This window comes from Sarcophilus harrisii, chromosome 3 (assembly GCF_902635505.1).
Source record: "Sarcophilus harrisii chromosome 3, mSarHar1.11, whole genome shotgun sequence".
Taxonomy (NCBI): Eukaryota; Metazoa; Chordata; class Mammalia; order Dasyuromorphia; family Dasyuridae; genus Sarcophilus; species Sarcophilus harrisii.
In genome coordinates this window covers 546,196,137-546,222,737 of record NC_045428.1, presented here as the reverse complement: position 1 = coordinate 546,222,737, position 26,601 = coordinate 546,196,137, and the positions used below count along the sequence as shown (strand labels likewise).

The 26,601-nt window shown below is 49.3% G+C and overlaps 1 protein-coding gene across 1 annotated transcript in view; it reads left to right on the top strand.

Annotated features, from left to right (window-relative positions):
• Window positions 1-538: 538 nt before the first annotated feature.
• The window catches only part of SPOCD1 (SPOC domain containing 1), a 39,697-nt gene continuing 13,634 nt past the window's right edge, over window positions 539-26,601 (top strand). Inside the window, exons 1-4 of the mRNA XM_031962266.1 lie at window positions 539-650; window positions 1,032-2,857; window positions 19,163-19,216; window positions 21,075-21,248. Of these exons, the coding sequence (XP_031818126.1) occupies window positions 1,085-2,857; window positions 19,163-19,216; window positions 21,075-21,248 (2,001 nt within the window). The 5' untranslated portion in view covers window positions 539-650; window positions 1,032-1,084. The remainder of the gene's footprint in view (window positions 651-1,031; window positions 2,858-19,162; window positions 19,217-21,074; window positions 21,249-26,601) is intronic.

Below are 26,601 nucleotides of genomic sequence, written 5' to 3'. Positions count from 1 at the left end.
GTGCTCCCCGACTCCCCTCGGTTCTGGGGAGGGGGCTCCACAGCACGGGAGGGGCGGGGCCGTTCCTCGATGGCACGAGGGGAGGGGGAGGGGGCGGGGCCGCAAAGAGTCCGTTGGGCGCCGGCCGAAGGAGAGGTGCGGTGAGGGACCGCTCCGCAAGTAAGGGGCGTGGCTGGGGCTGAGAACCATTTGGGGATCACGGTGCTGGGGTGGGGTCCGCCCCGGTGAGTCCTCCCTGCTGCACAGCGTGTGGAGCTGGTCAGTTACTTGCGGAGGAGGTGTAACTGATCAGCTGGGAGAGGGCGTGGCTGGTCAATTACTTAGCGGAGAGAAGGGGTGCCGTTCTGCAGGAGCTGGGTCTGGCCGGCGGGAGAGGGCGTGGCTGGGCATCTCCTTAGCGAAGAGAAGCTGTGACGGACCCGCGGGAGGGGGGTGTGATTGTGACTGGTCAGTTACCTAGAGGGTGTGGGTGACCGACCACTTAACAAAAGGAGGGTGTGACTGCTCAGTCAGCAGAAAGATGTGTCCGAGCGCTTAGCCGAGAGGGCGTGACCGCGGTGGGGAGCCTGTGCTCTGCCAGGTGAGGGACGCGGGGCTCACTGGTCCGCTGGGCCCCCTAGTGGAGAGAGCCTGTCACTGGGCAGTCCCAGGTTGGTTTGTAGGGAAGGTAGAAGGGAGTTGGGGAAAGGAGGCGAGGGATTATGGCTTGGGGCTCAGTGTGGGGGCAGACGGTGTCATCTCCGGCACTGGGATGTTAGCGAGGTACAACATTCCGGCTCGGAGACAGGGCGCTCGGGACCTGTATGTTCGGGGCTAGTTCTGGAAGGAACACACTTGTCCCTCGGAGCCGCCTTTTGCTTCTCTGGGAAATGGGCACTGGGTTCGGGTGTCCCGGACTCCCTCCCGGCCGGACCAGAGATGCTGTGAGCCCATGTCCATGACTGTACTGAGGAGCCCCAGAGATCCGGGTTTCTCCTGGGACTGGTGGGCGCCCTGAAGTTGATAACATCCCTTTTTGTCTCCCTTGGCAGCTTTCCCTGCACGTTCATGGTCTCCCTGGATCCTGCCTGGCCGGCCGACAGGCATGTCGGGAGATGGGGAAGAGGAAGACGCCTTTGGTCCCAAGGATGTCCTGCTCTATTCCCCTGACGGCGGCCCCTTTGTGGAGGAGGCGGAGGGGGGCGGCTCTGGGATGAGTTGGGCTTGGGAACCGAGCACAACCTCCTCTCAGTGGAGCCTGGAGCCCGAAGCCAACGGGAGCAAGCCCCTGGGGATGGACTGTCAGGAGGACAGCGACCCGGTGGAGGAAGCCCTTCAAGATTCACAGACGGTGGGCGAGGGTGCAGATCCTGAGACCTGTATCCTGGGCCCGGTTGGAGGGGCTCAGGAGGAGGGTGAGGACTCGCTGCTGTTTCCGGATCTTCACATCCAGCCTTCTCTTGCGCCCGTGGAGAGGAAAGCACAGTTCTTAGAGAAGCTTCACGTGGCTTTACACGACATCTTAGCCGAAAACTGGGGGAAGAAGCTTGGCCATGTGGCCCAGAGCATCGGACTCACAGGAAAGGGGGAGAAGTCGGTGGAGGCGGCCCCTAAGCCCCGGAAGATCCCTGGAGATGAGCTGCCCGAGGAGAGATCTCCAGAACCCGACCAAGGACTCCCCATCAACCATGTGGAGAGCCCCCCTGAGATGAGATGGCTCACCCCAGTGGCTTTTCCCGAGTGTCTCTCTGAGGTGTGTGAACAGGGCATCTTCTCTCGCCTGGCCCTGGAGCAGGAGACCCCTGTGGACTGTACCCTGGACAATTGTGAGGAGACAAAGGAAGGAGAACAGATGAAAAGACAACAGCCCGACACTTCACCTTCTTCCCCTAGCTTGGCCCTGGTGAGGGCAAATAAAAAAAGCAGGCTGTCGACCACCTCCAGAGAGGTGAGGAAGAGGAAAAACCTCCGGGAAGAAGAATCCTGGAAGAGAAACGAAAGCGGCCGAGCAGGGGGGGCGGACCCCAAGACTCCAGCAAGCCCCTTTCCAAAGAGCAGTCAGGAGACTTGTGGACCAGTGGGAGACGTTGCTGGGACCTCCCCAACCGCTGAAAGAGAGCGTAAGCAAATGGGAAAGACCCAGCCATGGACCTGCTCGCAGAAAGCCTCTTCTCTGCATGATGCTCTCTTGCCCAACAGGGCTGAAAGTGGGGAGGCCCCTGGTCGCACTCCCATCAAGGGTCAGAGAGGCACAGTGACTGCTATGTTAGTTGTGGAGGCCCTGGGTCTTCCTGACGGGGCAGCCATGTCCAGTGTAATGTCAGCCTCTAAGACTTCCTGCAAAAGTCCGCACCCCTGCCCACCGGCTGTCCCCTTGGATTCCCTGCCTTTGACGTCCTCCTCCAGATTATCAGAGGAAGTCTCTGGAGAAAATCAAAATCTTGGTTTTGCTATGGTGCCCAAGGCCGTCACTGGCAATGACGATGCTTACCTTTCAGACATTGTCAAGGAACTGGAGTCTGCTGCTGGCAAAGGTGTTGGGGTTGCCTCTGGTGCCAACAGGGGAGAGATGCTGGGATCTCCTGCTAGGCCCCAAGGGCTCTCCTCCACAAACAAGCCCTGTGGCCAGCCCGACCTGGATTTCCCACTAGCCAACTCTTCTTCAAAGGGGCCTGTGGCTGGGGGAGCCAGTTTGGACCCTGAGAAGGCGTCTGAGTCAAGTAAGAGACCCTTGAAACATCGTAGGAACAGGTCCAGAGCCGCAGAGAAGCCAAAGAGGGGAGTGCTGTCCTCTGCCCAGGAGTGGGGCAGGAACGGAGGATCCAGAGCGGATGATGTGGGAGGTCAGGAACCAGGCCCAGTAAGCAAAAGCAGAGAGGTATGTTTTCTCTTAGCATCTGTGGCCCTTCCAAGTGGCGGGGCCCAGCCTAGGCAAGGATGATGATAAAAATCCATGTAGCTTCTGTTTCTGTTTTGTTTTAAGACTGATTAAGCACTTGTCTCACAAAATCCCAGGAGGCTGATATTGTGAGGATTCTTCTCCTCCTTACATGACAGATGAGGGAGTGGGCTCGGAAGTGCAGTCACCTGCCTGGGGTCACACAGCAGAGAGATGACTCCTCCCCAGACATTTGTAGAGACTTTATGGTTGCAGGCTGGCAGACTCACTCCAAAGCCAAGCTCCCCTCCTCTGGGCCAAAGCCCCATTTTCACTTTTTTGTCTTTCTCAGATTTTTCCTTTTCTTTAAAGAAGAGAGCCCTGACTAGGAACCTTCCCAAGTGCTCTCCTGAGTTAAATGACTGCGAAGGGAGGCCCTTCCCCTTCTTCTTCCTCTTCCCTGTGGAGCTTAGCCCTCCCCCACCATAGGAGACCAAGGGCTCTCCCAGGATTTAGAGTGCACAGGTCTTGGCTCTTCTGGGTGACTCTGGCTAAGTCATTTGTCCTGTAGAACTAAGGGGTTAGATTTGACTTGAGTATCATCTCCTGCTCTAAGCCTCCTCTCCCATGTTAACCTCCCCCCACCCTCCCCTTGGGGCTTTTTATCCATGGTCAAGATATCTGGGGTGCTTCCTGTGCTTGACTGAGCCTCCTTCCCTCCCCCCTCCTCGGGACATACCTCGATAGCTACAGCCACCCCCAAACTACAGAATCCCAGTGCCTTCTTCCCCTGGAGTGTGCAGTCCAGAGTGGGGACATTTTATCCCGGGGGAGCAGCTGTGCGAAGGCAAAGGCTGAGTATCTGGCAGGCTTAACTAGGAGCCTCAGCCTTCTGGGGTCTCTCCCAGAGAGATGGTAGTGGGATCACAGTCAAGGCCATCTGAGTGAGGTGGGATGAGGAACAGGCCTGAGGATGCTCTGAGTGTAGCCTTAGCGGAGATCAGGAGGATCACGGCTCTCTCTCAGAACGAGGAAGAAATAGCCCCCTGCTGTGTACAGAGGAGGGAGGAGGGGGTTCTTCTAGCCGTAGAGCTGGACCATGCCAGCTAACTAACTACAGTTAGGAGGGAACTGGTTTCAAGTCATCCTTATTAGTTGTGTCACCTGGGCAAGTAATTCCCCCCCACCCCAACAAAGTAAGTTTCAAGGCAGACAGAGAGTATCATAAGTTGGGGTTAGCTTCTAGCTGCGAATTGAGTCTTGAACAGAAAGAATAACAGCTGACCCCAGGGCTCTATCCCCTCCCCCCATCTCATGACTCTGAGCTGTATTGGGTGGGTGGGTCAGGAGGGGCTTTACTCCAGAGTGGGAAGAGCTCTGGACTTTGAGTTAGAAAGGACTGACTGCAACATTGTTAGCTCTGTGAACTTGACCAAGTGGCTTTGTTGCCAAACCTCAGTTTTCCCTTCTGTAAAATGAGAGCAATAATCCTTGTCCTGCCTCCCTTGTGCCTTGTAAAGTGTCGTCAGGATGGGAGATGAGATTGGAAACAAGCATGGGGCCATTTCCAGGAAGACAGAAGGGGGGGGGAGGAGCCTCAGCATCAGCTGGAATCTGCCAGCAGCTGGCTCTGTCCTTGACAACAGAAAAGCAGGGTGGCTTCCCCCAAACAATCCGTTCCCATGGTAACTGAGGCTTGCTGCTGCTGCCTGGAGCTGAAGCCAGCCTGTGGAGGGGGATCTGGGGGGGGAGGAATGCAAGAGTGGGAGGAGAGCATGGGAGGGCAGGCAGGCACTAGCTCCTGGCTGGGCCAGGCCTTGTTCAGGGTGGTGGTCAGGGGCAAGGAGGGCAACCCCCACTTGTGGGTTCAGATCAGAAGTCCCTCCCGAGCCTTAGCCAAGGCAGGGCAGAAGCAGCTCTGTTTGCTGAGGCTTTGGTACACGTGCACCTGGCCCTTTGGAGGCAGAGGACAGGAGAGCAGCCTTGGTCCTCCTGGGCCCTTGGCCTCCCTCCTAGCCCCTCACCCCTCGCTGCGGATCAGCCCCTGACGCGGCTGTACAGATTCAGATTCATCCTTTGCTCCAGGGTCCAAGGTCACAGGATATGAGCCAGCAGAAAAGAGTGCTCCAATAGGAAAGGACTGAGGGAGGATAAAGGGCACACTCTGACCTCACAGAGGAGAAAAGGGGGAGAGCCAGCCCCTGTGGGTGGGGAAAGGCCCATCCCCAGCTCTGTGTATGTGGGGAAAACTGCCCATCCCCCCATGGGATCAGCCATCTCTCTCAACTCCCGGGTCGTTTTTGGCTGGTTTTCTGGGGAAGGGTCCTAGGCTAGGAGGCAGGTACTGGCAGCACCTGCCCATTGGCTTGGCTGCTGCTGAGAATCCCCCTTTGGTGTTTGGGAAAAGCCTCTTGTTGGGACGCCTAATGATGGAGCTCTCCTTCGGCATTTGCTGACCCTACTGATGTCCGTCTCTTGTGTGGACCCCGCCTCAGTTTCTTGTCTTTTTCCCCTTTTCAATTCCCTCCCACTTTTTTCTCTTGAGCCCATACCATCATCTGCAGCAAGAAGAAGGAAAGCAGCCCCAGGCTAGCCAGCACCCAGGGGGCCAGAATTTTCATCAGGCTCCGCTTTGAAGCAGGGGATAAGGCTGGGGGGGGGGGGGACCTTGAGCAAGGCACTAAGCGCAGGAACATCAATCAGACCAGTGGTTTAACCAGCTCATGATTCTGTCTTAGAAACAGCAAAAGGCATTGTGGGAACGTGTGCTTATTTGAGATCACCTCAAAGGCAAAGCAGTGCTTGTCACACACCTCTAGTTTTCCTTAAAAATCCTCAGTACAGGGACCATTGTTATAATCTCCTAACTGATCATGTTGCTTCCAAACTCCTGTTTTCAATTTATTCACAAAGTACCTGAATAATCTTAATTCCATTCCAGTCATATCCCCTCCCTTCCAAATGAAAACTTCATTGCCTCCCCTTTGCCCACTGAATAAAGTATCAATGCTTCTTTTTGGCATTCGAGCTTTTCATAGTCTGACTCCAGCCTGAAAATGGGCTGCCAAGAAACAGAACTTTTTATCGTCCCATGTTCTACTCTTTCATTTCCAGGCGTTTGTTCTCATCCCATGCCTGGAATGTTCTTCCCATTCCCATCTTTGCCCATTGAAGAACCCTCCCAAGGCCCCACTCCAGTGACCCTTTCTGCAGGAAGTCTTCTCTGCCCCATCAGATAAAAGCGATCTTTTCCTTCTCAAACTTGCTATGGCATTATCATATATGTACATGTCACAGTCACCCACATGATCATAAATTTTTTGATATAAGGATCTATGAAAATAGCCATCTTGATATCCTTAACACAGCATAGGATCTTTCTGGTGGATAGTAGGTATTTAATAAATATATTGAATTGAATTGTGGTTCTGCCTTCTGTGATGCTTATCTGAACCCCTTTTAGATTGCCTTAACCTGAACCCGTTAAAAATCTATTGATTTTTAACTTGTACTTAGTAGGTAGAAAGTATGTCCCCTGGACATATGTATGAAGAATAGTCTCATCTATTTACTGTCTTTTGTTTGAAGGTAAATCTTGATTTGGAAAAAAAAAAAACATTTGAGTGAAAATCAATGTAGAGGAAACAAAAGTGATTTTGTCATGGGAAGATATTACCGACTGCCTGGACAGGAGGAGGAGACATATATTTGGCAGACAAACCTGGAAAGCAGGGAAGTGGGGGGATAGAGTGAGTGGTGAAGGGAGACTTCAGCTTTCTTGGTTTCTGCTGGAAGGATTCTTTCTGCCCACAATAGAGAACTTAGTATATTCCTGGCTTGTTGTCTTGATTATTTCATCCATTAAAAGATGTAGCAATTGCCAAAAGAAGCTGAAAGTTGGGATATTTGGAGCATTGTGTATATTGCTGATCCACAAGAAAGACTGTCTGCTAAAAGGGGTTATGGGGAGATGTGAGCAAGGCCAGGAGAACCGAGGATGGGCTTGGTTTGGGGAGAGCAACTTTCAGAGGCTTCAGAAGAAGGATCAGAGTGTACAACTTGCATTTTTACAAAAGAAGACCATCCAGGCAGACTGGAAAAGTAGTCCAGAATGGCATTCTGAAGCTACAGAATAATGATTTAAAGAGGAAAATGGCCAAAGAGGCCAATGTAGATGTACAGGGAGCTCATTGGGCAACTCAGATTTTAAAAGTGTGTGGTGGATGTAAAAAGGGGCAGGTAACTAACTAAAGTAAATACTAAGGTGCTACACAGTTTTGTGCAGGAATGAACTGAAACTGGTGCTAAAAACTAAGGCCAAATCACAAAAAGGGCTTTTTAGCTATGCTGGGTAAAAGAATGGGATCCTGAAAGAGAAAAGCTCGCTGCTCAGCATGGTACTAATAGTAGAGAAGGACCACTCAACTCTGGCTTCTGTTTTCTCTGCCAAGAACAATTATCACTAGATTGGAGAGGAAAGAACAGGCATGTTAATAGGAACTTGAAACCCAGCATAGGTTAAGAGATAGAGAGTAATAAGCTCTCTTGGATGAGATCAAGTCATCCAGCAAATAGAGTAAATCCCAGCATACCCAGAGAACGGCCAGACTGGATGACTGAGTCAGTGTTGGTGATCTGAGGAAGAATGGAGAACAGGACAATTTCTGCAGAACTAGAGAAACACAGATGTCCCAGTTTTCACCATAGGGAAGTGATTGGGATTTCCCAGCTGTGGGGAGTCAAATTTGATTTTACGTTCGGGATAAATTCTAGTATGTGGGATTAAAAGGATGACATGTGAACATTTTGAATGATCATTCATAGTCAGCATCAAGGGATTAACCCTATTACCCAGAATGCTACAATCATAGTTTAACCAGATTACCTTAATCATGCTTTCCTTGTGGAAAAGCTATAACAATGTGGGCTAATACCACAGTTGGTTGGTTTGAACTGTTTGAAGGACCAGACCCAAAAAGTGATCTTTAATGGTTCCATGTCAGTTTGGAAGGAGTTCTCCATAGGACCTGTGCCATTCACCATTTTTAATAATGGCTTGGATGAAGTTATAGATGGTATCAAATGTGCAGATAATACAGAATTAGAAGGGATACCCAAGACACTGAGTGACAAAGTTAGCATCCATAAGGATCTTGACGCTCTCAATTGAGTAGAATGAAATGTAATAGGGATAAATGTAAAGTCTTGGGTATGGATTCAAAAAATCAATTTCATAAGCACAAAACTTAGAAATGTGGCCAGATAACAGCATGAGAAAGATTTAAGTCTGGGGAACTTCAGTAAACACGAACCTCAAAATATAACACGGTAGCAAAAGTATAATCTTTGTTCAGATTAAGAGAGGGATGGTTTTCAGAACAGGAAGTAGTCACTATGTACTCTTTGCTCAGACATTTGGAACATGGTGTTTAGTTTGGGGTACCACTGTTTTAGGAAGGACATTGACTAGTTGGAGAGCAACCAGAGGAAGATGGGGAGTTGACAGATGTGCATGAAACAATTAGTCTACAAGCCAATCTAAAATGAAATATATTACATCAAGTTTAGAGTTGGAATTAGGGTTAGGGTTAGGTGACGGAAATCAAGCTGTGTCAGGTAACAACTCCCCATTTCTTTAATGCTTTAAGGCTTACAGAACTTCCTTCCTTTCTCCCTCTCCTTCCTTCCTTCCTTCCTTCCTTCCTTCCTTCCTTCCTTCCTTCCTTCCTTCCTTCCTTTCTTCTTTCCTTTTGAGGTTGGAAGTATGAGCTTTTTTTAATCTTCATTTTATAGAGGAGATCAAAGCTTAATTTAACCCAAGATTACACAGCCAATAAGGGTCAGAGAAGGTATTTAAAACCTGGTATTTCCTGACCTCCAAATCGGTTCTTTTTTTTTTCTCTTAAAAAAAAAAAAAAGGCTTGATGTATTCACAACACACTCATTTGTTGCCTACATGCTCCCTCCCTAATATTCCTTCCTCAAAAAAAAATTTTCTGAACCAACTAATATAGCAATTATGTCTAGCTGTCTGTGACATGTTCGGCATCCATAATTATGTGACCCCTTGATTTAGGATTGGTCATTGCATTAATTTCAGTTACATTTTTACTTACATATTGTATATGTTGCTCTTGTAGAATTACTTACTGCTCTCTGCATCATTTTATACAAGTTTTCTCAAGCTTCTCTGAATATCCCATGGTCACCATTGCTTATGGCACAATAACAATCTATTATGTTTATGTACCATGACATGTTCAACCATTTCCCAAATGGTGAGTATCGACCTTGTTTATAGTTGTTCTCAGTGACAAGAGCTGCCCCCTATTCCCAATCCAAGACCCAGACAGAGATTCCAGAGGGATTCTAGTATTCTTTCCAACATGCTGTGCTCAGGGTAGGAGATGTGGCTTAAGTAACTGATTTCCTTAGTGCCCACTGGTCTTGGAGGTTTGGCTGAGCACAGTTCCTCCCAGTCTGAGGAACAGCTTAGTCTTACACTGACCACAGAGATGAGTAATACCCAGAGGTGCTTGTAGTGGTCCAGGATGTGTGCACAGATGAAATATGTGAATGACCTGGATCTTTTTAGAGAAGCCTATGGGCTTTTCCGAAAAATGTCCCCAAATGCAGAAAATAAAATAGAACAAGAAAAATTAATTCTATTGAAATACAGTTATCAAAAGATGTTTCCAAAGTTCCTAGACTTTATATTAAAAACCTCTGGAGAGTGAGGAGTCTGATTTGGTGGGAGTGGAAGATATAATTTTTAATGACAAGTAAAATCAAATAGATATGCTATAATAGAAATATATACTCATGGGATAATAATATTTATAAAATGTCTAGTATGTGCCAAGGACTGTGCTAAGTGCTTTACAGTTATTTCTTTTGATCTTTGCAAACCATTGGGAAAGTGAATGCTATTGTGGGACTTGGGTTCAAATCTCACCTCTGATGCTTATTCCCTATGTAACTTTGAGCAAGACACTTAATCTCTTCGAACCTCAGTTTCCTCATCTTTAAAGTGGGAATAAACATCTTTTCCCTTTCTACTTCACAGAATTGTGGAGGATGTGCTGAGTAAAACTTAAGGTATTATAGAAATATGAACTGTTCTTTACCACTGACATAGATCTATGATCTCATTTGTAGCTGACTCCTCTTCCATAAGCTTTGTCCTTGGGCACCACTCTGGGTATGGAGGTAGTACCCTGGCTCCTTGAAGATCATACCAGCAGAGCAGATGTCATGGCAGCTTTACCAAGCTGTGGGAAGGGTTGGGGCCTTTAACAGCCATTAACTGTGTAATTGCCTTCCGAGGAATAGCCTGACTAAATTTGAAAAGACCCATACCAGATTGAAATTTTCAGCCACATCCATGCTCAGCTCAAGCTATAAAATTCAGTAGATGCTTCCTATGTGCCAGGGACTTGTGCCAAGGGCCAAAGATAGAAAGGCAGCAACCGTCTCTGCCCTCAAGGAAATGGCATTCTGGTGGAGGAGACAACATGTCTAGAACGAGGTACAAAATAATAAAGAATAGATGCAAGGTAATCTGAGAGGGGAAAGCATGAGCAACCAGGGATTCCAGGAAGGACTTCCCATAAAAGGGAGCTTTGGAGCCGTGTCGTGCAGGAAAGCAGTGATTCTAAGAGACAGAGGTGAAGAGGGACTGAGTTCCAGACATGGGGGATCATGTACCCCCCCATACTAAGGAAACCACGGGTTCTGAGCCCTGAGAGAGGGAGTAGAGGCCAGACTTCGGGCATCCTCCAAGGCAGCTGGTCTCTTAGCCCAGGGATTCAGGTGCAGGGATTTACAGAGAGGAGGAAGCTAAAACATCTCAAGTTTTGGATTAGAGGTCAATGAATCCCTAGGGGTGAAAGTCCTCCAGCTCAAGGCAGAGATGGAGCCAGGTCCCCAGAATACTGACAGGTCCAGGCCTGGGTCTCTCCCAGGGTCAGTCAGGGAATGTCATCAGGAGGATTGGAGCTAGCAGAGTCTGAAAGGAAGTCAAAGGGCAGAAGGGGGAAGGAATTCTAGCTTGAAGAAATCATCCGAGCGAGCAGCACAGACACAGCAGTGTCCGGCTAATGAGGAAACTGACTGTGTAGGAGTTGGGGATTAATGAGATGGGAGATTGTGGAGGGCTGGGAGGACCAGGAGAGATGGAGGGCTGGGAATGCCAGACTAAGGAATTTAGATATGTTGTAAGTGGGAGGAGGAAGCCATGAAAGGTTTTAAAAACAGGGCAGGTTATTATGAACATATGGAATAGGAGAAAGATTTTTGGGGCAGTAGTGATCATTGATTGAGTGAGAGATTAGACCCAGGGAGACCATTCATCTAGGAAGTTTCTCATGAGCAGGTTCTGATAAGAGCAATTCAAACTCTCCTCTCTATCATCCTCCCTTTCCTAGATCTGTCCTCTCTGCTCTGGTACTCTTGCCCAGCACATTTAGAGCTTGGAGATGCTGCCCTCTGTCTCATCGTACTTAGGATCGGTGGGGTCACTTCAGGCCCAAGGATAGAAACAAGGAGGAATAAAAAAGGAACAAGACTGGGGGGGGGTGGCCCAGAAATGGTTCTGGTCCTGGTCCTGCCTCTGACTTGTTCTGTGACCTTGCTTAGTCACACTCCCTTGGTGAGACCCAACTTTTCCTTTGTAAAATGGCAGGATGAGGCTAGTTGATTTCTTATGTTCCTTTTAAGTCTGATATTCTATGTTGTCAGGTCCCTCCAGCTGTGATATTCAGTGTTCCAAAGCCCTCACATCTCTTGACATTCAGTGTTCCAAAGCCCTCCCATCTTTGACATTCAGTGTTCTAAAGCCCTTCCATCTCTGACCTTCTGTGTTCCGGCTGTGACATTCTATGTTCCAAAGCCCTCCCATCTCTGACATTCAGTCTTCCAAAGCCCTTCCATCTCTGACTTTCTGTGTTCCAGCTCTGATCAGTGGTCTAATGCCCTCCCAGCTCTGACATTTGGTGTTGCCCTTCTGCCTCTGACATTTAACATTCTTAGATCCCTTCTAGCTCTGATATTTCAATGTTCTGTTTTCTTCTTGTGGTTCAAGGACCTCAGGAACTCCAAGTGAGAAAGCCCTTTTCATCAAACCATAAATTGCTCTTCAGCTGCTTATTGGGGCTGTAACTTGCCCATATTTACTAGATGTATCAGAGATGGGACTTGCAGTTGGTTTTTCATGGCTCTTGGGCAACTTTTGATCTCATCCACTCCTCTGTCTCTTTAGAGGACATTTTCCAGTTCTAATATTCTGTTTTTAATGTTCAGCGTTGTATGCTCTAATAATGTATGTTATGAAAGTCCTCCTAGATCTTAACATTTTGCGAGATTGTGAGGGACCAGGATGATATTGTGAGTTAGTCAACAGCAAGGGATTAGGGATATTAGTCCATCTGATGTTTTTCTTCTCATCAGAGGTGGATTTATTTTTGGTATGGAATGAGCAATGTTCATGCATCTTTCTAAGATGATTTATCTGTGAGGGGGTCTTCTTATCAATGGCAAGATCCTTGTCATTCCCACAGAGGAAAGCTGTTTGCTGCCACAAAAGAGTGATGGGATGCTTGGCGGGCAGCATGGACAGCAGGGAAGAAGTCACCTGCTGGCTCTCTCCAGATAAATTGGGGGTCATTGGCGAGCCGCTTCTCATGCAGGGAAGACACTGGCCATCCTTTGTCCTCTGTCAGGCAGCGCATGCTTTTTGTCACCCCATGGAGCAGAGCTTGGGGTCTGGGCCTTCTGAGGGGGAGAGTGTTGGGGGTTAACAGGCCTGAAATGGGAGAGGGCACCTTTCTTTGCCTTACTGTTGGTTGCTCTGAGCATCAATGGGTAAAGATGACTTAGCCATTCAAGAGGAGTCCTGCTTGTTTGTCCTCACATTTGAGCAGCAACAACAGATGCAGTAACACACTCAATGGGATGATGAGGAAACTGCCTGAAAAGTGGAGAAATTTGGCTTGTAACAGCTCATTACAAAATTTTCTCCTCCCACAAGTTCCTTCAGTGGGTTCTGAAAGAATATAAATCGGCTTGGTGGGAAAGAAAACTGCAGTCAATCTTTGGTTCTTTCTTGGCAGATTATTCCCTTTAGCTGTTAGAACTGGTGGGATTCTTCCTCCCTGCACCAAGTCAGAACCTTGATTTGAATCCTGGATCCATTTTACTTCCAGTATAACTGGTCAAGTCACTGAACTTCTCTCCATTTCCTCCTCTGAAGTCTTTTGCAGCTCTAAATATCATGTGTGTGTCACTCATTACACTTGTCTGTTGAGATTTTCCTTGTTCCCTTTGTGGCTCAGCACCCATTGCCATCTCCCCTGGTGTTGGCCACTGGCCCCCAATGCTGCGTCATCATTTAGAAATGACTCTGGGCTTCCACAGGCTGGGGCCATGTTGGAAAGATCTCAGATACGGACTTCCTGATGGACACACAGTCTCCCAACTAGAACCACAGGGCAGAGGGAGCTGAGGAGAAAGGGAGAGAACAGAGGACTCAGAGCTGAAGAAAGAGGCAGCCTAGTATTGAGGCAGAGGGGAAGGAAACTGGTGGTAAGACAAGGCCAGGAGCAGAGCTTGCTCTCTGGGGCAGCAGCAGCAGGAATGACAAGGGGTTGAAGGGCTCGGGCCCAGCCAGCCTGGAGGGAAGGAAGAGATTGGGAATAGCTGGTGAACTCTTTGTTTCTGCCAGCAATTAAGCTGTCCTTTAATTCAGGTCAGTCTCCCTGCTGGGGGCTCCAGGAACGTATCACCACAGCATAAGGTCTCAGGGAAAATGGAGCTTTTTTTTTTTTAATGGACTTCTACAAGACAATAAAGAATAAAAGTAATCTGAAAAGGCAGAGAAGAATTTTTGCCTTTGTCAGGAAGCTAGGGAGTGGAAGACTGAAACAGAGAAGCTGCAGAGAAAACTCACCATCTGGATTGTAGAGGGGATTCCGGGTCGGGGATGGCTCACGCTTGATCAGCAGCCGGAAATATTTGTTAATCACCAATTGCTTGCCAGACACTGGACTAGGCACAGGGGAAACCAAGACAGCAGAAAGTCTCTTCTTTTAAGTCTGTACAGATAGGTCTGCTATGGAGGATAAAGTCATGTAGGGTTTAAGGTGGGTTGGGAAGGAAAGCACCCAGACTTTTGGGGAAAGTAGGAGCTTGAGCTGGGTTGTGGAAGAAGTGAGGACAATGGAGCACTTTCTGGATGTGAGGGAAGCTAGCGCGGAGGCCCAGACATGGCTGAGGAGGCCGATGTCCTGAAGCTGTGGAGTGCAGAAGGGGAGCAGTGTGGAAGGATACTGGAGCCGGGGCTTGCGGGGAATTGATCTTGGAGGCCATGGGAGCCCCCTGAGTTTGTTGATTAGGGAAATGATGCAGTCAGATCTGCCCTTTGACATGTGGGTGAAGGATGCATTGGGGGGGCCGCTGAGGCAGGGTGGTGATGAGGGCTTGTCTCTCAGAGGGCTTGTGACTCAGGAGTCAGATGCAAGTGATATGGAGGGAGAAAAGGCAAGATTTGGGAGAGGAGAGGAGAGAAAAACATGTTTAGGAAGCTGGGAGTCCAGAAGTGTGGTGCTGCCCTTGATGGAAACAGAAAAGGTCAAGAGTGGGCTGGACTTTGGGAGCAAGATCATCTGTTTTGGACGTGTGAAGTTGGAGATGTCTGGGGAGCATCGAGTGGGAAAGGTCAACTGGCAAGTTGGTGATTCAGGACCGAGCTCAGAGGAGCTCCTAGGGCTGGTCTGTAGATGTGTGAGTCATCTCCCTGGAGAGGATCATTAAAGGCCTGGGAGCCGATGAGGTCATGGGGAGAGAGCAGAAGAGGTTCCAGCGCAAAGTACGGGTCTGGAAAAAGACCCAGCAAAGGTGGCCCAGAAGGACGGCCTGACCGGGAGACCGGAGAGAGCTGCGCCAGGGACCCCAGGAACTGCATCTATGTGGCCTAAAAGTCCAGACAGTCCACAGAGTCTCAAATCAAGTGCTCATTTGTAGCACTCACTAATTTCCAAGGTGAAAATGCTCCTGAGCATTGAACCCTTGGTCAGAGGCAATGTCTCCAGCTCAGCCTTGTTGGGGGTAGGGTTTGGAGGGGATGGAGGAGTGTCATAGAAACCCAGAGAAGAGTAAGTGCTCAGAGAGGGCAAAGAGGATGGCTGGGAAGACCAGCAGCTATGTTTGGGTCTTGCTTGGTTGGCTGCAGGTGCTCCTTCCAGTTTGGAGGGGCTGCGATTCTATAACTAGGCTAGCCCAGTGACCGAGGGTCCCCTCAGTCTGACCGACGGGTAGATTATGGTTTTGGCTACAACTCATGAACTTGCCTACCAGAATGTGGAGAGGGGATCTGGGAGGCCTGACAGGGACTCCCCCGACAAATGCACCATTTTCCAAACAAGGAAACTGATTCCTAGAGACACAAAAGTGATTTTCCCTGGTTTGCACGAAGAGCAAAGCAGAGAGATTGGGATGGGGTCCCAGGGCCTCTGGCTCCAGTTCTGGGGCACTTTGCCTCACCTGCCCACAATGAGGGAACCACAGACGCGGGGAAGTCTTGAGATGCAATTAAATGGAGGGATGAGACTCAATTAATGCATGTGTGTGTGCATGTGTCTCATGCAGGTATCTGTGTGGGTCTGCATGTGGTTGTGGGGAATTAGATAGTGGGTGAAACCAGATAGAAATGGCTTTTGGGTCATTTGGGAGTTGTCTCCTGTTAGTGCTGGAAATAAGAGAACTGACTTTTTCTGAAAAGCTTTGAAATGAACAACTTAAGAGCCCGGTGGCCTCTTGGGAACACTGTTGGTAATCAGAGTTATGGGTCAGAGTGCAGAAAGTGGATGTCCAAGGACCCTGCAGGATAGAGGAGGCAGTGTGATGGGACAGGCTTTTCCGAGTAAAAAGGGGAAGATATTTGTGTGCCCTACCTCATAGCTCTGTTAGTTCAGAAACTGTTTTTGTAAAAGACTATAGAAAAGTAATTTGGATGTTTTTAAACCTACCCTTTAAAGTCCAACTTATGTGACTTCTCAGAGCCCCCCTCCCACTTTTCTCTTTTTTCCTCTTTCCCTCTTTTCCTTACTTCCCCCCACTTTTTCTCCCCTCTTCCCTCTCCTGATGACCCTTTCCTCAAAGTACCTTGAAGTTTGTTTCATGTGTGGGGATGGATCATTGTCTGATAATCTGTCTGTGCTGGGACCCCAACATCCTGCTGGCCTCTGAACCCTGAGGGGGCAGGGACCGTCTCTTTAGAATTTTGTGACCTTCAGTGCCAAGGCCTAGGCCCTGGGCTCCTTTGTGCATGGTGGGATACAGAGCTAACAGAGACTGGGTCTTAGAAGGAAACGGTTCCAAAGATGGAGAGACTCCCTGTGGAGAAGGGACGGCACCCCAGGGCCTCTGACTGACCCTGGGAGCCTGCGCTCCCCCCAGCTGCCTCTTATCAGGGTGGCTGAACGTCTGAACTGAAGTGAATAGATTTCTCATCTGGTGATGTTTGGAAAACAGCAGGAGACAGTGTTATGTGCTCAGAATGCTTCCAGGGAAAGGGCGTCTCTGGGGTGCAGAAGAATGAAGAAGCCCCTTCCTGATTGGGAATTCTTGGGTTATGGAGCAGAGGAAGGCTTTTGACTGAGCCAGCCAAGGAGCAGGAGGGGAGGCCTCCAGACCCCAACCCTCATCACATCCCCCTCCCTTGGAAGTCGAAAACTCTGGCTCCTGCTCTGCCCTAGAGAAGCAGACTGCGAGCCATGGCCAGAACAGTGCCCGGAGACCTTTGTTTATCGGTACTATGGGGAAGAGGCGTTCTCTGTAGATGTGAGTTTTCCAGAAACCGTGTGATGTAAAGAATGGCTGTCTTGGAAGTGTGGGGGTGGTTGAGTATGGGTGCAGTGAGTCTGATTGTTCTGCTTCCTGTCACACGGTGGGGACACACGCAGCCAGAGCCCTCGTTAGACCTGCGGGCCTGGAGCTGGAACATGGCAAGCCTGCCAGGGCACCGCCTGCTAATTGGCCGGGCATGAATCTGGGCTCAGCAAAACGGGGTCTGTGGCACCGCCAGGCCTGCCGTCCATGGACATCCTATAGGAGAGAAGTTGTCTTTGGGGCTACAAAGCAGCTCTGGAGTTGGACCCTAAGGACTCATTAAGGAACCGTGGGTCTGGCCCGGGTCTGTCTGTCTGCATGCAGCCAGTCCTGGATGGAAGGGAGAAGCCCAACGGATGATCTTGGCTGCTCACCTTCCTGCTGTGTAAAATGAGGGCCTTGCATTAGACACTGCTCAAGTCCTTTGCAGCCCCTTCCAAGACCCCGGATCCAGAGGCAGGGCTCCTCAGGCTGGTTCCACGCTGAGGAGAAGTGCTAATTGTGGGCTAGTGAGGCCTGAAGAGTCTGGCCCATATCCAGGCTTCCTTCAAACACCAAATATTCTTTTGAATTTTAATCATGTTTGATGGAAATCTTTCTAATTGAATGTTATATACGCCTCTGCCCTCTTAGCTAAATAGGGTACCAAATGCTTTCTTGTGCTATTCTCTAATTGTTTCTTGTGTTTGAGTCAAGCCTCGGCAAGGATGGAAGGGCTTCACGTCACGTCCTTCTTGTAGGGGCAGGGGATATAGCAGAAAGGGCATTTTCTCTGAGTCCCTGCTCCGATGTCCAGGTTATCTTGGGGAAACTACTTCTGTTTCTTTATCTGTGAATAGAGATACTGTTTCTTATACTCCCTCCCAAAGCTGTTGGGAGAATGGTTATGAGGTAACTATGGGAATGCTGTTTTTTGCACCCTCCCCACCCCAGCAACAACCAATGTGGGGCATATTGGCGTACAGGATAAATTCCCATCAATTGATTAATTGAATTTAAAATCAGATTCAGAAAGAAAAAAAAAATCTGAGTCTCTATACAGAAGCAAAAATCTGTCAAACAGATTAAACAGTGACAGCATGGGGAAAGTTAAGCTGCTTAGAGTGGAAAACAAGGTAAATTGTTTAGTGAGACTGATGGGTTTCCTGTGACTGAGGATGGGATGGGATGGGGATAGTGTTTGTCTCTAAAACCAATAATGAGATAATAGCGGATTCATGACTAAGCAGTGGGCCTGTGATCTCCCTGGGGGTCTCCCTTCCACCAGGGCAGATCACTTGCCTTCTTATTCTCCTGGATGCTCATCCCTTGATTTCTACCAATTCTCCGTGAAAGAGCTGGATACTCTTCTCTGGGTCTTTGAATATTTTATGGCTTCTGGGGCAGCCTCAGGCTGTCCATCCATCTATGACCCCTCACTGTTAGTAGATGACTTGTCCACCTTCCCATTTGGCCATGCCATATTTTTAAGATATCGTCTGTTCCATTTTTCACATAAAAGTAGTTTTGGTTAATATGTTGATATGAGATTCATTGCTTTAATTTCTCCATCATGCTTGTTTCTAGTTTCAGGAAGAGCTAATTTAGGTTTATTTAAATACCCACTATATATAAGGTGTTTTGGACATCTTATTTTGTCCCTATGCCTCTTTCTGAAGAATGGGGATTTGTACTGAAATAAGAATTCCTTATTCTTCAAAAACTGCTGTAAAAACTGGACAGCTGTCTGGCAGAAAATAGCTTCAGACCAGCATCTCACATCATATACTACAACAAGCTCCCAGCGGATACATGACCTAAATATAAAAGGTCATTAACAATTAAAGGAGAAGGGAAGGAGATGAGTTTCTTAACTATGCATGGAGGGTGAGGGTTAGATAATTTTTTAAAAGATAAGGAAAATCAAGCCAGGGAGGTTAATGCTAATTTCAATTTCTATGGTGCTTTTAAGTTTACAAAGTGGTTTCTTTACAGCAATTTGTGAGCACTGTTGTCCCCATTTTGCAGATGAGAAAACTGGGTTTAAAAGACACGAGATGATTTATCTTTGCTCACATAGCTTTAAGTCTTGAGCTGGAAGTGTGAGCCTGGTTTGTATTGCTCCTCCCATTCCCCCATCACTGCCTCCTTGGGCATGTGGGAAAGCCTGAGCTGTTGTGGTAGCTTCTTTGTTCTCCTGGATTGAGGCTGGAGGGGCTGACGGCTCTCCTCATGCTCCCGACAGGCTCTTGGGCCAGTCCTCGGGCTCTGTCCACCGTGTTCTGGCCCCTTTGTACTGGCCTAGTGAGAGCTCTTCTGTGGCCGCATCCTGGCCAATTTGCTCTCTGGTGTCCAAGCACGCCGCTCGAACAGGAGCCATTTCCCTTCTCAGAGGGCCACTGGACTGCATTGTAATCTCTGTTTGTTCTTTTTCTCTCCAAGGAGGAAGAGCGGACATTGCCGCGTCTGCCAAATGGCGTGAAGCTTGTCTGTTACGTAGGTTTCCCATTTTTGTTGTTTTCTCACTTTGTTCATTCTTCAAATGTTGTCGGCAGTCAAAGTACAAAGCCACTGGGGCTCCTGGGGAACCCTGGCTCATTTGGTTGGGTGTGCCTCTGAGGCCTTTTGGGACCTTTCTGGGTCTCATCCCGCGTCTGGCCCCTGGCACCTTTGGGACGTCCGCTGCTCTCTGCCCCTGCCCTTGTCTCCCCTCCACCCCCTAACTCAAGAATGGCTGTTTGTACTTCCTCCCTCTCTCTCCAGCTGCTCACTCTTTTCTCCTGCTCTTCCCTCATCCCACCATCTCCTCTACCTCCTAGCACTTATTTACCCTTCACCCCTCCCTCCAAAACTGTTGGGAAGATGCTTGTGGGGTCATTGCCAATCCTTAGGTTGGAAAGTCATATGTAAGAACCTTTGGTCACCCCTATTGAGAGTGTGCTGAAGCAATTCCCCAAGTTCATCCACTGGGAAAGAGGGAAAAGAGAGTCAGGGAACAGCCACTGGGTTTCCTTTGTGCCCTGATAAGGAGGGAGATACCTGAAGGAGCTGAGTTGAGCTTAGGGGGGTTCTAAACCTCTGTGGGAGCTGGTTCTTTTCCCCCCACTTTCTTCAGGCTGGGTTTGGGTGGGCTAAGGAGATGGCACCTTGCAGTTCACGTGGGGTAGTGTGGAGGCAGAGAGAGCAGAAGTACAAGAATCAGAAGTGGGTGTTTTATTCTGGGGCCACGTTGCTTAAAAAAAATACCAGCTTTGTTTGGCCCAGATTTCCCCAAATATTCCATACAGACATAGCTCTCAGACAAAGTCTGAAGGTTCTCTGAGAATCTTCAGAAAGCTGTCAAGAACTGCAAGAAATGTAGTACGGCAGAAAAAGTCACCCAGCTTGGAGCCGTAGGCTTTGGAGCCTGGAGGAAGACCCCCTGGGACTGTGTTTGTATCTTACAGCTGAGAAGGAAGGGGTCCAGTCACCTAGCTTTTTAGTGGCAGGACAGGGGTTGCAGCCCATGACTCCGTGACACTGGCTCCAAATCCGGTGCTTTGCCAGGGACCAGGGTTCCAGTGCTAGTTCTGCTGTTTGCCGATGGTGTGATCTTGGCCAGGTCCCTTTACTTCACTGGGTCTTAATTTCCCCATCTGTAAAATGTAGGGTGAACTGAATTAGGTGACCTCTGAGGTCCCTTCCAATCACAGGAATCCAATTTGTGCTAATCAGGAAAGAGTGGAGTTAGCAACTCCAAAGGGTTTCTTCCTCAATGGACTGAGCAACGGGATCCTGGAGGGGGGCAGGGTCCCAGGTCTGACTCAGGCCCCTTGAGAAGCCCTGCCCTGGGCTCTGCAGGATTGAGCAGTGAGACACACAGTAGCTCAGTGATCCAACCCATCCTCTCTCAGGTACGGAGCAGTCTTTGTTCGGAAGGGGCTCCCAGCCTGATAGAGTTCAGAGAAATCAGCCCAACAGGGAGGATTGTCACACAGGCCTTCCCACCAAGAGCCTGGCTCTCTCTCCTTTGGGCTAGGGAGGAGCAGGTCAGAGTTTGTTTGGGTAGTTGGAGGAAAGTGAAGGGAACTGCCTAATAGCTTGAGGGAGACGTTGAAGTATTAGGATTTTAGTGGCTGACATCTGCCCTCCCCAAGTTCATGGTTGGGCTGTAAGTGTGTGAGGGTGATACTGAGAGCCTGGCCCATTTTTGTTTGTTTTTAATTCTTCAGGCCTGACTGTTTGGCAGTTATTGGGGACAGGGGAGAAGCCAGGGGACTGGGCTTTGGGCCGCTGTGACCCAAGACCCTTCTTCCCTGAAAAAGGAACAAATATTGGAAGTCTCTCTTCCCCACATGTGTTTTTCTTCTTTCAGTTAGGGTCTGGGTCGTCAGTCAGACTCCTGGGGGCAGTCAGCCAAGCTTGGGAACCCAAACAGCCCCCACAGTTGGAAGAACTGGAGGACCTCTCGATAGCCAGCTCAGAGACACCTTCCCAGGGATCCCAGCTTTCCTCCGCTCGGGCCAGGGGTTCACACCAGGAAAAAGCGGTAAGGGAGTCCTACGTCAATGTGCATGGACAGGGCTGGTCCCATAGTGTGTAGGGCTCAGGGAGAAGCAGTTCATTCATAATATCAAGCCCTTTCTTCCTTTCTCTCAGAATTCAGTCATTCAAGAAACAGCAAATAGTTACTATGTACAGAGCACTATACCAAATTATGTAGGATAAGCCAAGTTCGCATGAATCTTTATTCCCAGAGTATTCACAGTCTGTTAAAGAGTTAAGAAATCCATAGGGATAACTAGGATACAGAATATCCCATATGTAACATTACATGATACACGATAACATGAGATAAGACAAAGGACTGTTTGAGGTCTGGAAGGCATCCTGGAGGAGATGCCATTTGAGCTAATCTTTTGAGGAATGACTTGAGCAAAGAGTCAGGAAGGAATATGGTGGGGTCCAGGGGATGGGTTTGAGGGAATCAGCAGGAGGCTGGTGCCATTTAACACTGAAGTCCATAAGTACAGGAGGGTATTAGATTATTATGTAGGGCCTTGAATGCCAGGAAACATTAAGAATTCCCATTTTGGTAGAGTTTTAAAGTTCCCAAAACACGTGTCTCCCCAGAACCTTGTGAGAACAAGCTCTTTCCCATCTGTTTGCTCATCTGTTTATCCTAGAACAGACTGCTGCTGGTTATAGTCACTGTGGGTTTTGTGTGTATATCTTTCTTTCTTTCTTTATCAATAGCTGAAGACATTTGCCTTATTAATTGCTTTCTTGGCTAATGAATATTGCTAACATAATTGTTTTCCTGGCTAATGAATGTGATCAGGGTTGTAATTAATAGAGAGCAACAGGTTTCAAAGTCCTTTTCTTCTCCTCCTTGGGATTGGCCATTTGTGCCATGGGGCCAGGCTTCTTGCTGGCAGTGCCAGGGGGAGTGCCCAGCTCCTCCCTCAGCCTTACCTTTTTCAGGAGCATCCCAGGCTAAAAAGTGACTTGGGGGCTAGAGAGCAAATCTCAGCTCCACTTGTGCTGTCAATTGGAGAGAATCCCACAAGATTATCCCTAAGCTTCCTTCCAGTTCTGAATCCTGTGATCCACTTTAGAACAGAGGGAAGAGTACTAGGTTTGGAAGGAAGGATCAAATCCTGATTCACTATTTCCTATTTCTGTGTCCTTGAACAAATTACTTAACTCTCTGGGCCTCAGTTTTTTTATCTGTAAAAATGAGGAAGCTGGTTCGGTTTTAAATCTCGGTTTCTTTGTCCCTCACTTTCCCTTGGAGTGGGGATATCATAGACCTGTGGGGCCCCCAGGACTTTGGGTCGAGGCTGCTCTCTCAGAGCCCTTTTGGGGGTATCCCAAGCTCCTGCTTTTCCCTCCCTGGGCTCAGATTCCAGCTAACACACGGTCCTCTGTGATCTTGGCCAGGGTCAGATGTCCCCCCCCCCCAAAGCATGATTTGTCGTAAGTGGCTGGCATTTGTACTCATCAGGAGCTGTCTGCCCTTTTCCACAGAACAGCTCTCCTGAGTTCTTTGTTATCCTCACAAATATTGCTTTGGGCATCTGTCATATCCTCATGTCGACTTCCTCTGGTGTTGGAGGAGGGGGCTGCAGTGAGCAGGGAGAAGGCGAGAGGAAGGAGAGATGGGTGAAGGGAGGAGCCCACAGCCGCCATTCCCTGCAATAAAGAGCCTGAGAAAACCAGTCACAGAACATGGGGGGACAGACCTGGCCCGGGAGTTGTGCATTTGACTGGGTTCTTTTTGCTTGCTTAGGATCACAGGCTTCAGAGACAGAAAGAAGCTTAAAGATTTCCTTGTTTGCCCCCTCATCTTCTGGGAAAACTGAGGCACAGTGCGGGGGGGGGGTCTTGCTCTCAGTCACACAGCTCACAAGTCAGGCTTTTAAGCCAGGTTTTCTGACTCCGAACCGAGTGTTCTTGCTACTGGGCCACACTGCCCCCCTGTGAAAGGCTTGGCTCTTTGGCCATAGTCTGCTGCTTCTGGCTCCAGGAGGGTCTCTTCTGGGCAGAGAAAGGCCAGGGCTAGGCACCCACGGTCTGGTGTCCCTCTGTGAAACTACACGAAGCCCCCACAATGAGATCTTTGCTTTTTGCTCTTTCCCAAAGATGTGGCACCCTTCTTCCACCTCATCCTCCTGTTCCTTCTGTCTCGGGAAAGCACCAGACCCCAGATTACCAGAGCAGCCTCCTCAGCTCCCATTAATCCCCCATTAATGGGCAACAGCCCAGGGCTCCCTCTTTGATCCAAGTGGGCCGATTAGTCCTGAAGCTCATGGGGACCTAGCCCTGCCAGGGAGGGAGGCCCATGTCATGCTTCTTACTCCTGAGTCTCGCCTCATCCCATCTGCCTGCCATCTGACAGCTGATAACAGCCCTTTGACTCTGGGCCCCCCCATATGGTGCCTTCTTCTCTTCTTCCCTTTCTCTCTCTCTCTCTGTCTCTTTCTGTCTCTGTCTCTCTTCCCCGCCCCCTCTGTCTCTTCTTTCTCCCCTTCCCCTATCTATCAAGTAACTACTGTATAACCCAGTGTGAGGGACTATATGAAGCTTAGGAAAGAGTTGGTAGCAGTGTTCCCAGGGTCTCCCACTGCATCCAGAGCCATCTCTCTAGCCCTGATCTGCATCTGGCTCCTCAGCCCAAATGGCTCCAGAGGAAAGGCAAAGACTGGTGCCCTTGCACAGCTTCCTTCCCTTGCCCCATGGCATCACCTCCCTGATGTCTTGGAGATCTGGGAGAACAAAGAACAAACAGCTGCACCCCACCCCAGTCTAACAATCCGTGGCCTTCCTAGGGCAATGAGCTGGCTGACCCGCCACAGCTCTTCTGGCTCCGGGCTCCTGGTGAGGCAGGAGAAGGCAGACCTCCCGGATCTGGAGCTTGCCCTGGGGAGAGAAGAGATGAACTTGCTGGACACAGGCAGGCTCATCAGTGGTGTTCTGTCCCAACAGCCCGGCAACAGCAGCGCATTTGAGAGCAGCTTCCACTTCTCCAGCATCCCTGGGAAGTGACTCACCCAGGACCACCCAGCTGAGAAGTGCCCAAGCAGAGATGGCCCTGAGGGCAGTGCGCTTCGCTGTGTCTCGCTGCAGTCACAGGAGGATGCTGTCCCTCGAACTCCTGGCCACATCGATCCCTACGTGGCCCGAGGCAGGGCAGGGATCTGGGCTTAAGGCGGCTTCAGGAGGCTTGTTCTTGGGAAAAGCCAGACTCTGTGGGGGGGGGGGGGGGGCAGTGGGGGGCAGAGGAAGCACTGACTGTGTGCCAGCCAGCCATACAGATAAAATTTCCATTGTCCCCAGGTTCTGTGCAGCCATTGCTTTTTGGGGAAATGTCCCTCAGGTTTTGTGGAACTGATTCTGCCTGGGATTAGTGCCTTTCATCAGAACTGTAACAAAAATTCTTTACCTGGGGCATAAACATTTAGGGGAAGTGGTAACACAGAGCACAGGGAGCAGGAGAGGGGGTGACCCCTATGGGTTTGGGGGAAGGTGTGCTCCAAGAGCCTCAGATTCTGGTCCCCGGAGGTTTCGGTTCTGGGTTGGCTGGCGGGATTCTGGGTGTGTTCTCTGGAGGCAGTTGCAAGGTTTTGGCTGGGCTTGTGGCCAGAGCCAGAGATCAGTTTACTGTGTCTGCAATGCCCAGGAAGTCAGTTCTCCATCAAGGGAACTGGGAAAGAGAGTCTGGGTTCAGCTCCTCTCGCTGATGTGCAGGGCCACGCCTGACTGATCAGCAAGCCAATTTCGAGTCTGTCTGCTCGTCCGTATCAGGGGCGAATTTGGAGTTGGCAAAGCTGCCCATCGGAGCTGCCCCCAGGGATGGCCTTTCCCTCTGCTTGGGCTTGTCAAGTCACGGGAGGTAAACAGTGAAGCTCTGGGGGCCCGAGACCACTGGAGGGGAACAGGGGAGGCAGCAAAGCTGCTTGCACAGCCCGGACCCCGCTCAGAATTGTGACCAAAGGCCGTATGAGGTCTCCCAGTGCCAGGCACCTGATAAATGCTGGTTGATTGATTTGATTGCTTGAATACTTTTTCTTGGGCTCATTCATTCATTACCTCATTTATAGAGCAAAGCTAACCACAATGAGGTTTTTAAATGGTATTTTGTTCTCTCAATGAACAAAAATTTACCTCTCCCATTTATCTCCCCCTTAATTTTTTTTCACAGTGAGATCTTTAAAATAAATTATAAAGTCAGAATGAGTTTCTGAGGGGAAAAAGGGGTCATGTTTGGGGGCTGATTTCACAGGAAGAAATCATCAGAAGAATATGGGAAAAACAGCACAAGGTGAAGACAAAAGCTCTGGAAGAGTTGGGAGAATAGGGCTCCACTCTCAGCTCTAACAAGTAGTAGTTGTGTCTGAGTCTGGTCCTGGTCTCCCAATAGAGATGGCACAGTCTAGGGGGAAGAAAGCCAGTTGGCTTTGGAACCAGGAGGCTCTGGGTTCAAGTCCTGATCCTTGGAAGTCCTTTACCTTCTCATTGCCTCATGCAAGTTTTCCTAACTCTTAAGTGACAAAACTAGTACTTATCTGCCTCCCAGGGTGCTCTCTGGATTGCTCTCTGGGTTGCTCCCTGGGCTGGACTCTGAGTTGGGTTGCTATCTGGCTGCTCCCTTGGTGGGGTCGCTCTTTGGGCTGCTCTCTGGGCTACTTCCTGGGCTGCTCCCTGGCTGGGTTGCTCTCTGGGGTACTCCATGGGCTGATGGAATCCCAGGTTCAGGAAGAGAACATTAGTTTGTCTGCAAAATGGAAATGGTGAGGCTTGGGAAGCCTGGGCTGTTGGACGTGACCATAGGCTTCCATGGGCGGGCAGTCTGGTCGACATTTGGCGTTTTGTATGTGTGTACCCTGTGTGCCATCCAGGAGCTAATCTATGGTGGAGAGGCTGGCCAAGGAGGGAATGTGGGGAGGAGGTGCTCAGCTAAGGCAGCCCCCACAAATGATGTACTGAGGCAGAGGGAGGGATCTTGGAGAGGAATGTCCACTCCAACATAGCCAAAGTACTTAATTGCTAAAGTGCCCATCTCACAAGTAGCTGTGATAAAAATTGTTGTAAACTGTGCAACGTGCTCTAAAGGGGGGCTATTTATAGCAACTCTGACTTAGGACCCAGTGACAGCCTCCCAAGTTCACCTGGTACCTCCACGAAATTGAAGGCCTACATGCTGTGAGAGAGAACCTCCCCATCATCTTGAGGCAACTCATTCTATTTGGGAGAATTTCCAATTGACAGAAGTGTTTCTTGACATCTTCAGAATCACCCTTTGTAAAGTGTGAGTTCGTCAATGGAAAAGATTCTCCTTCTTTTCTCTATGCATGTGGTGTAGTGGATAGAATACTTGGCCTGGAGTCAGGAGGACTCCT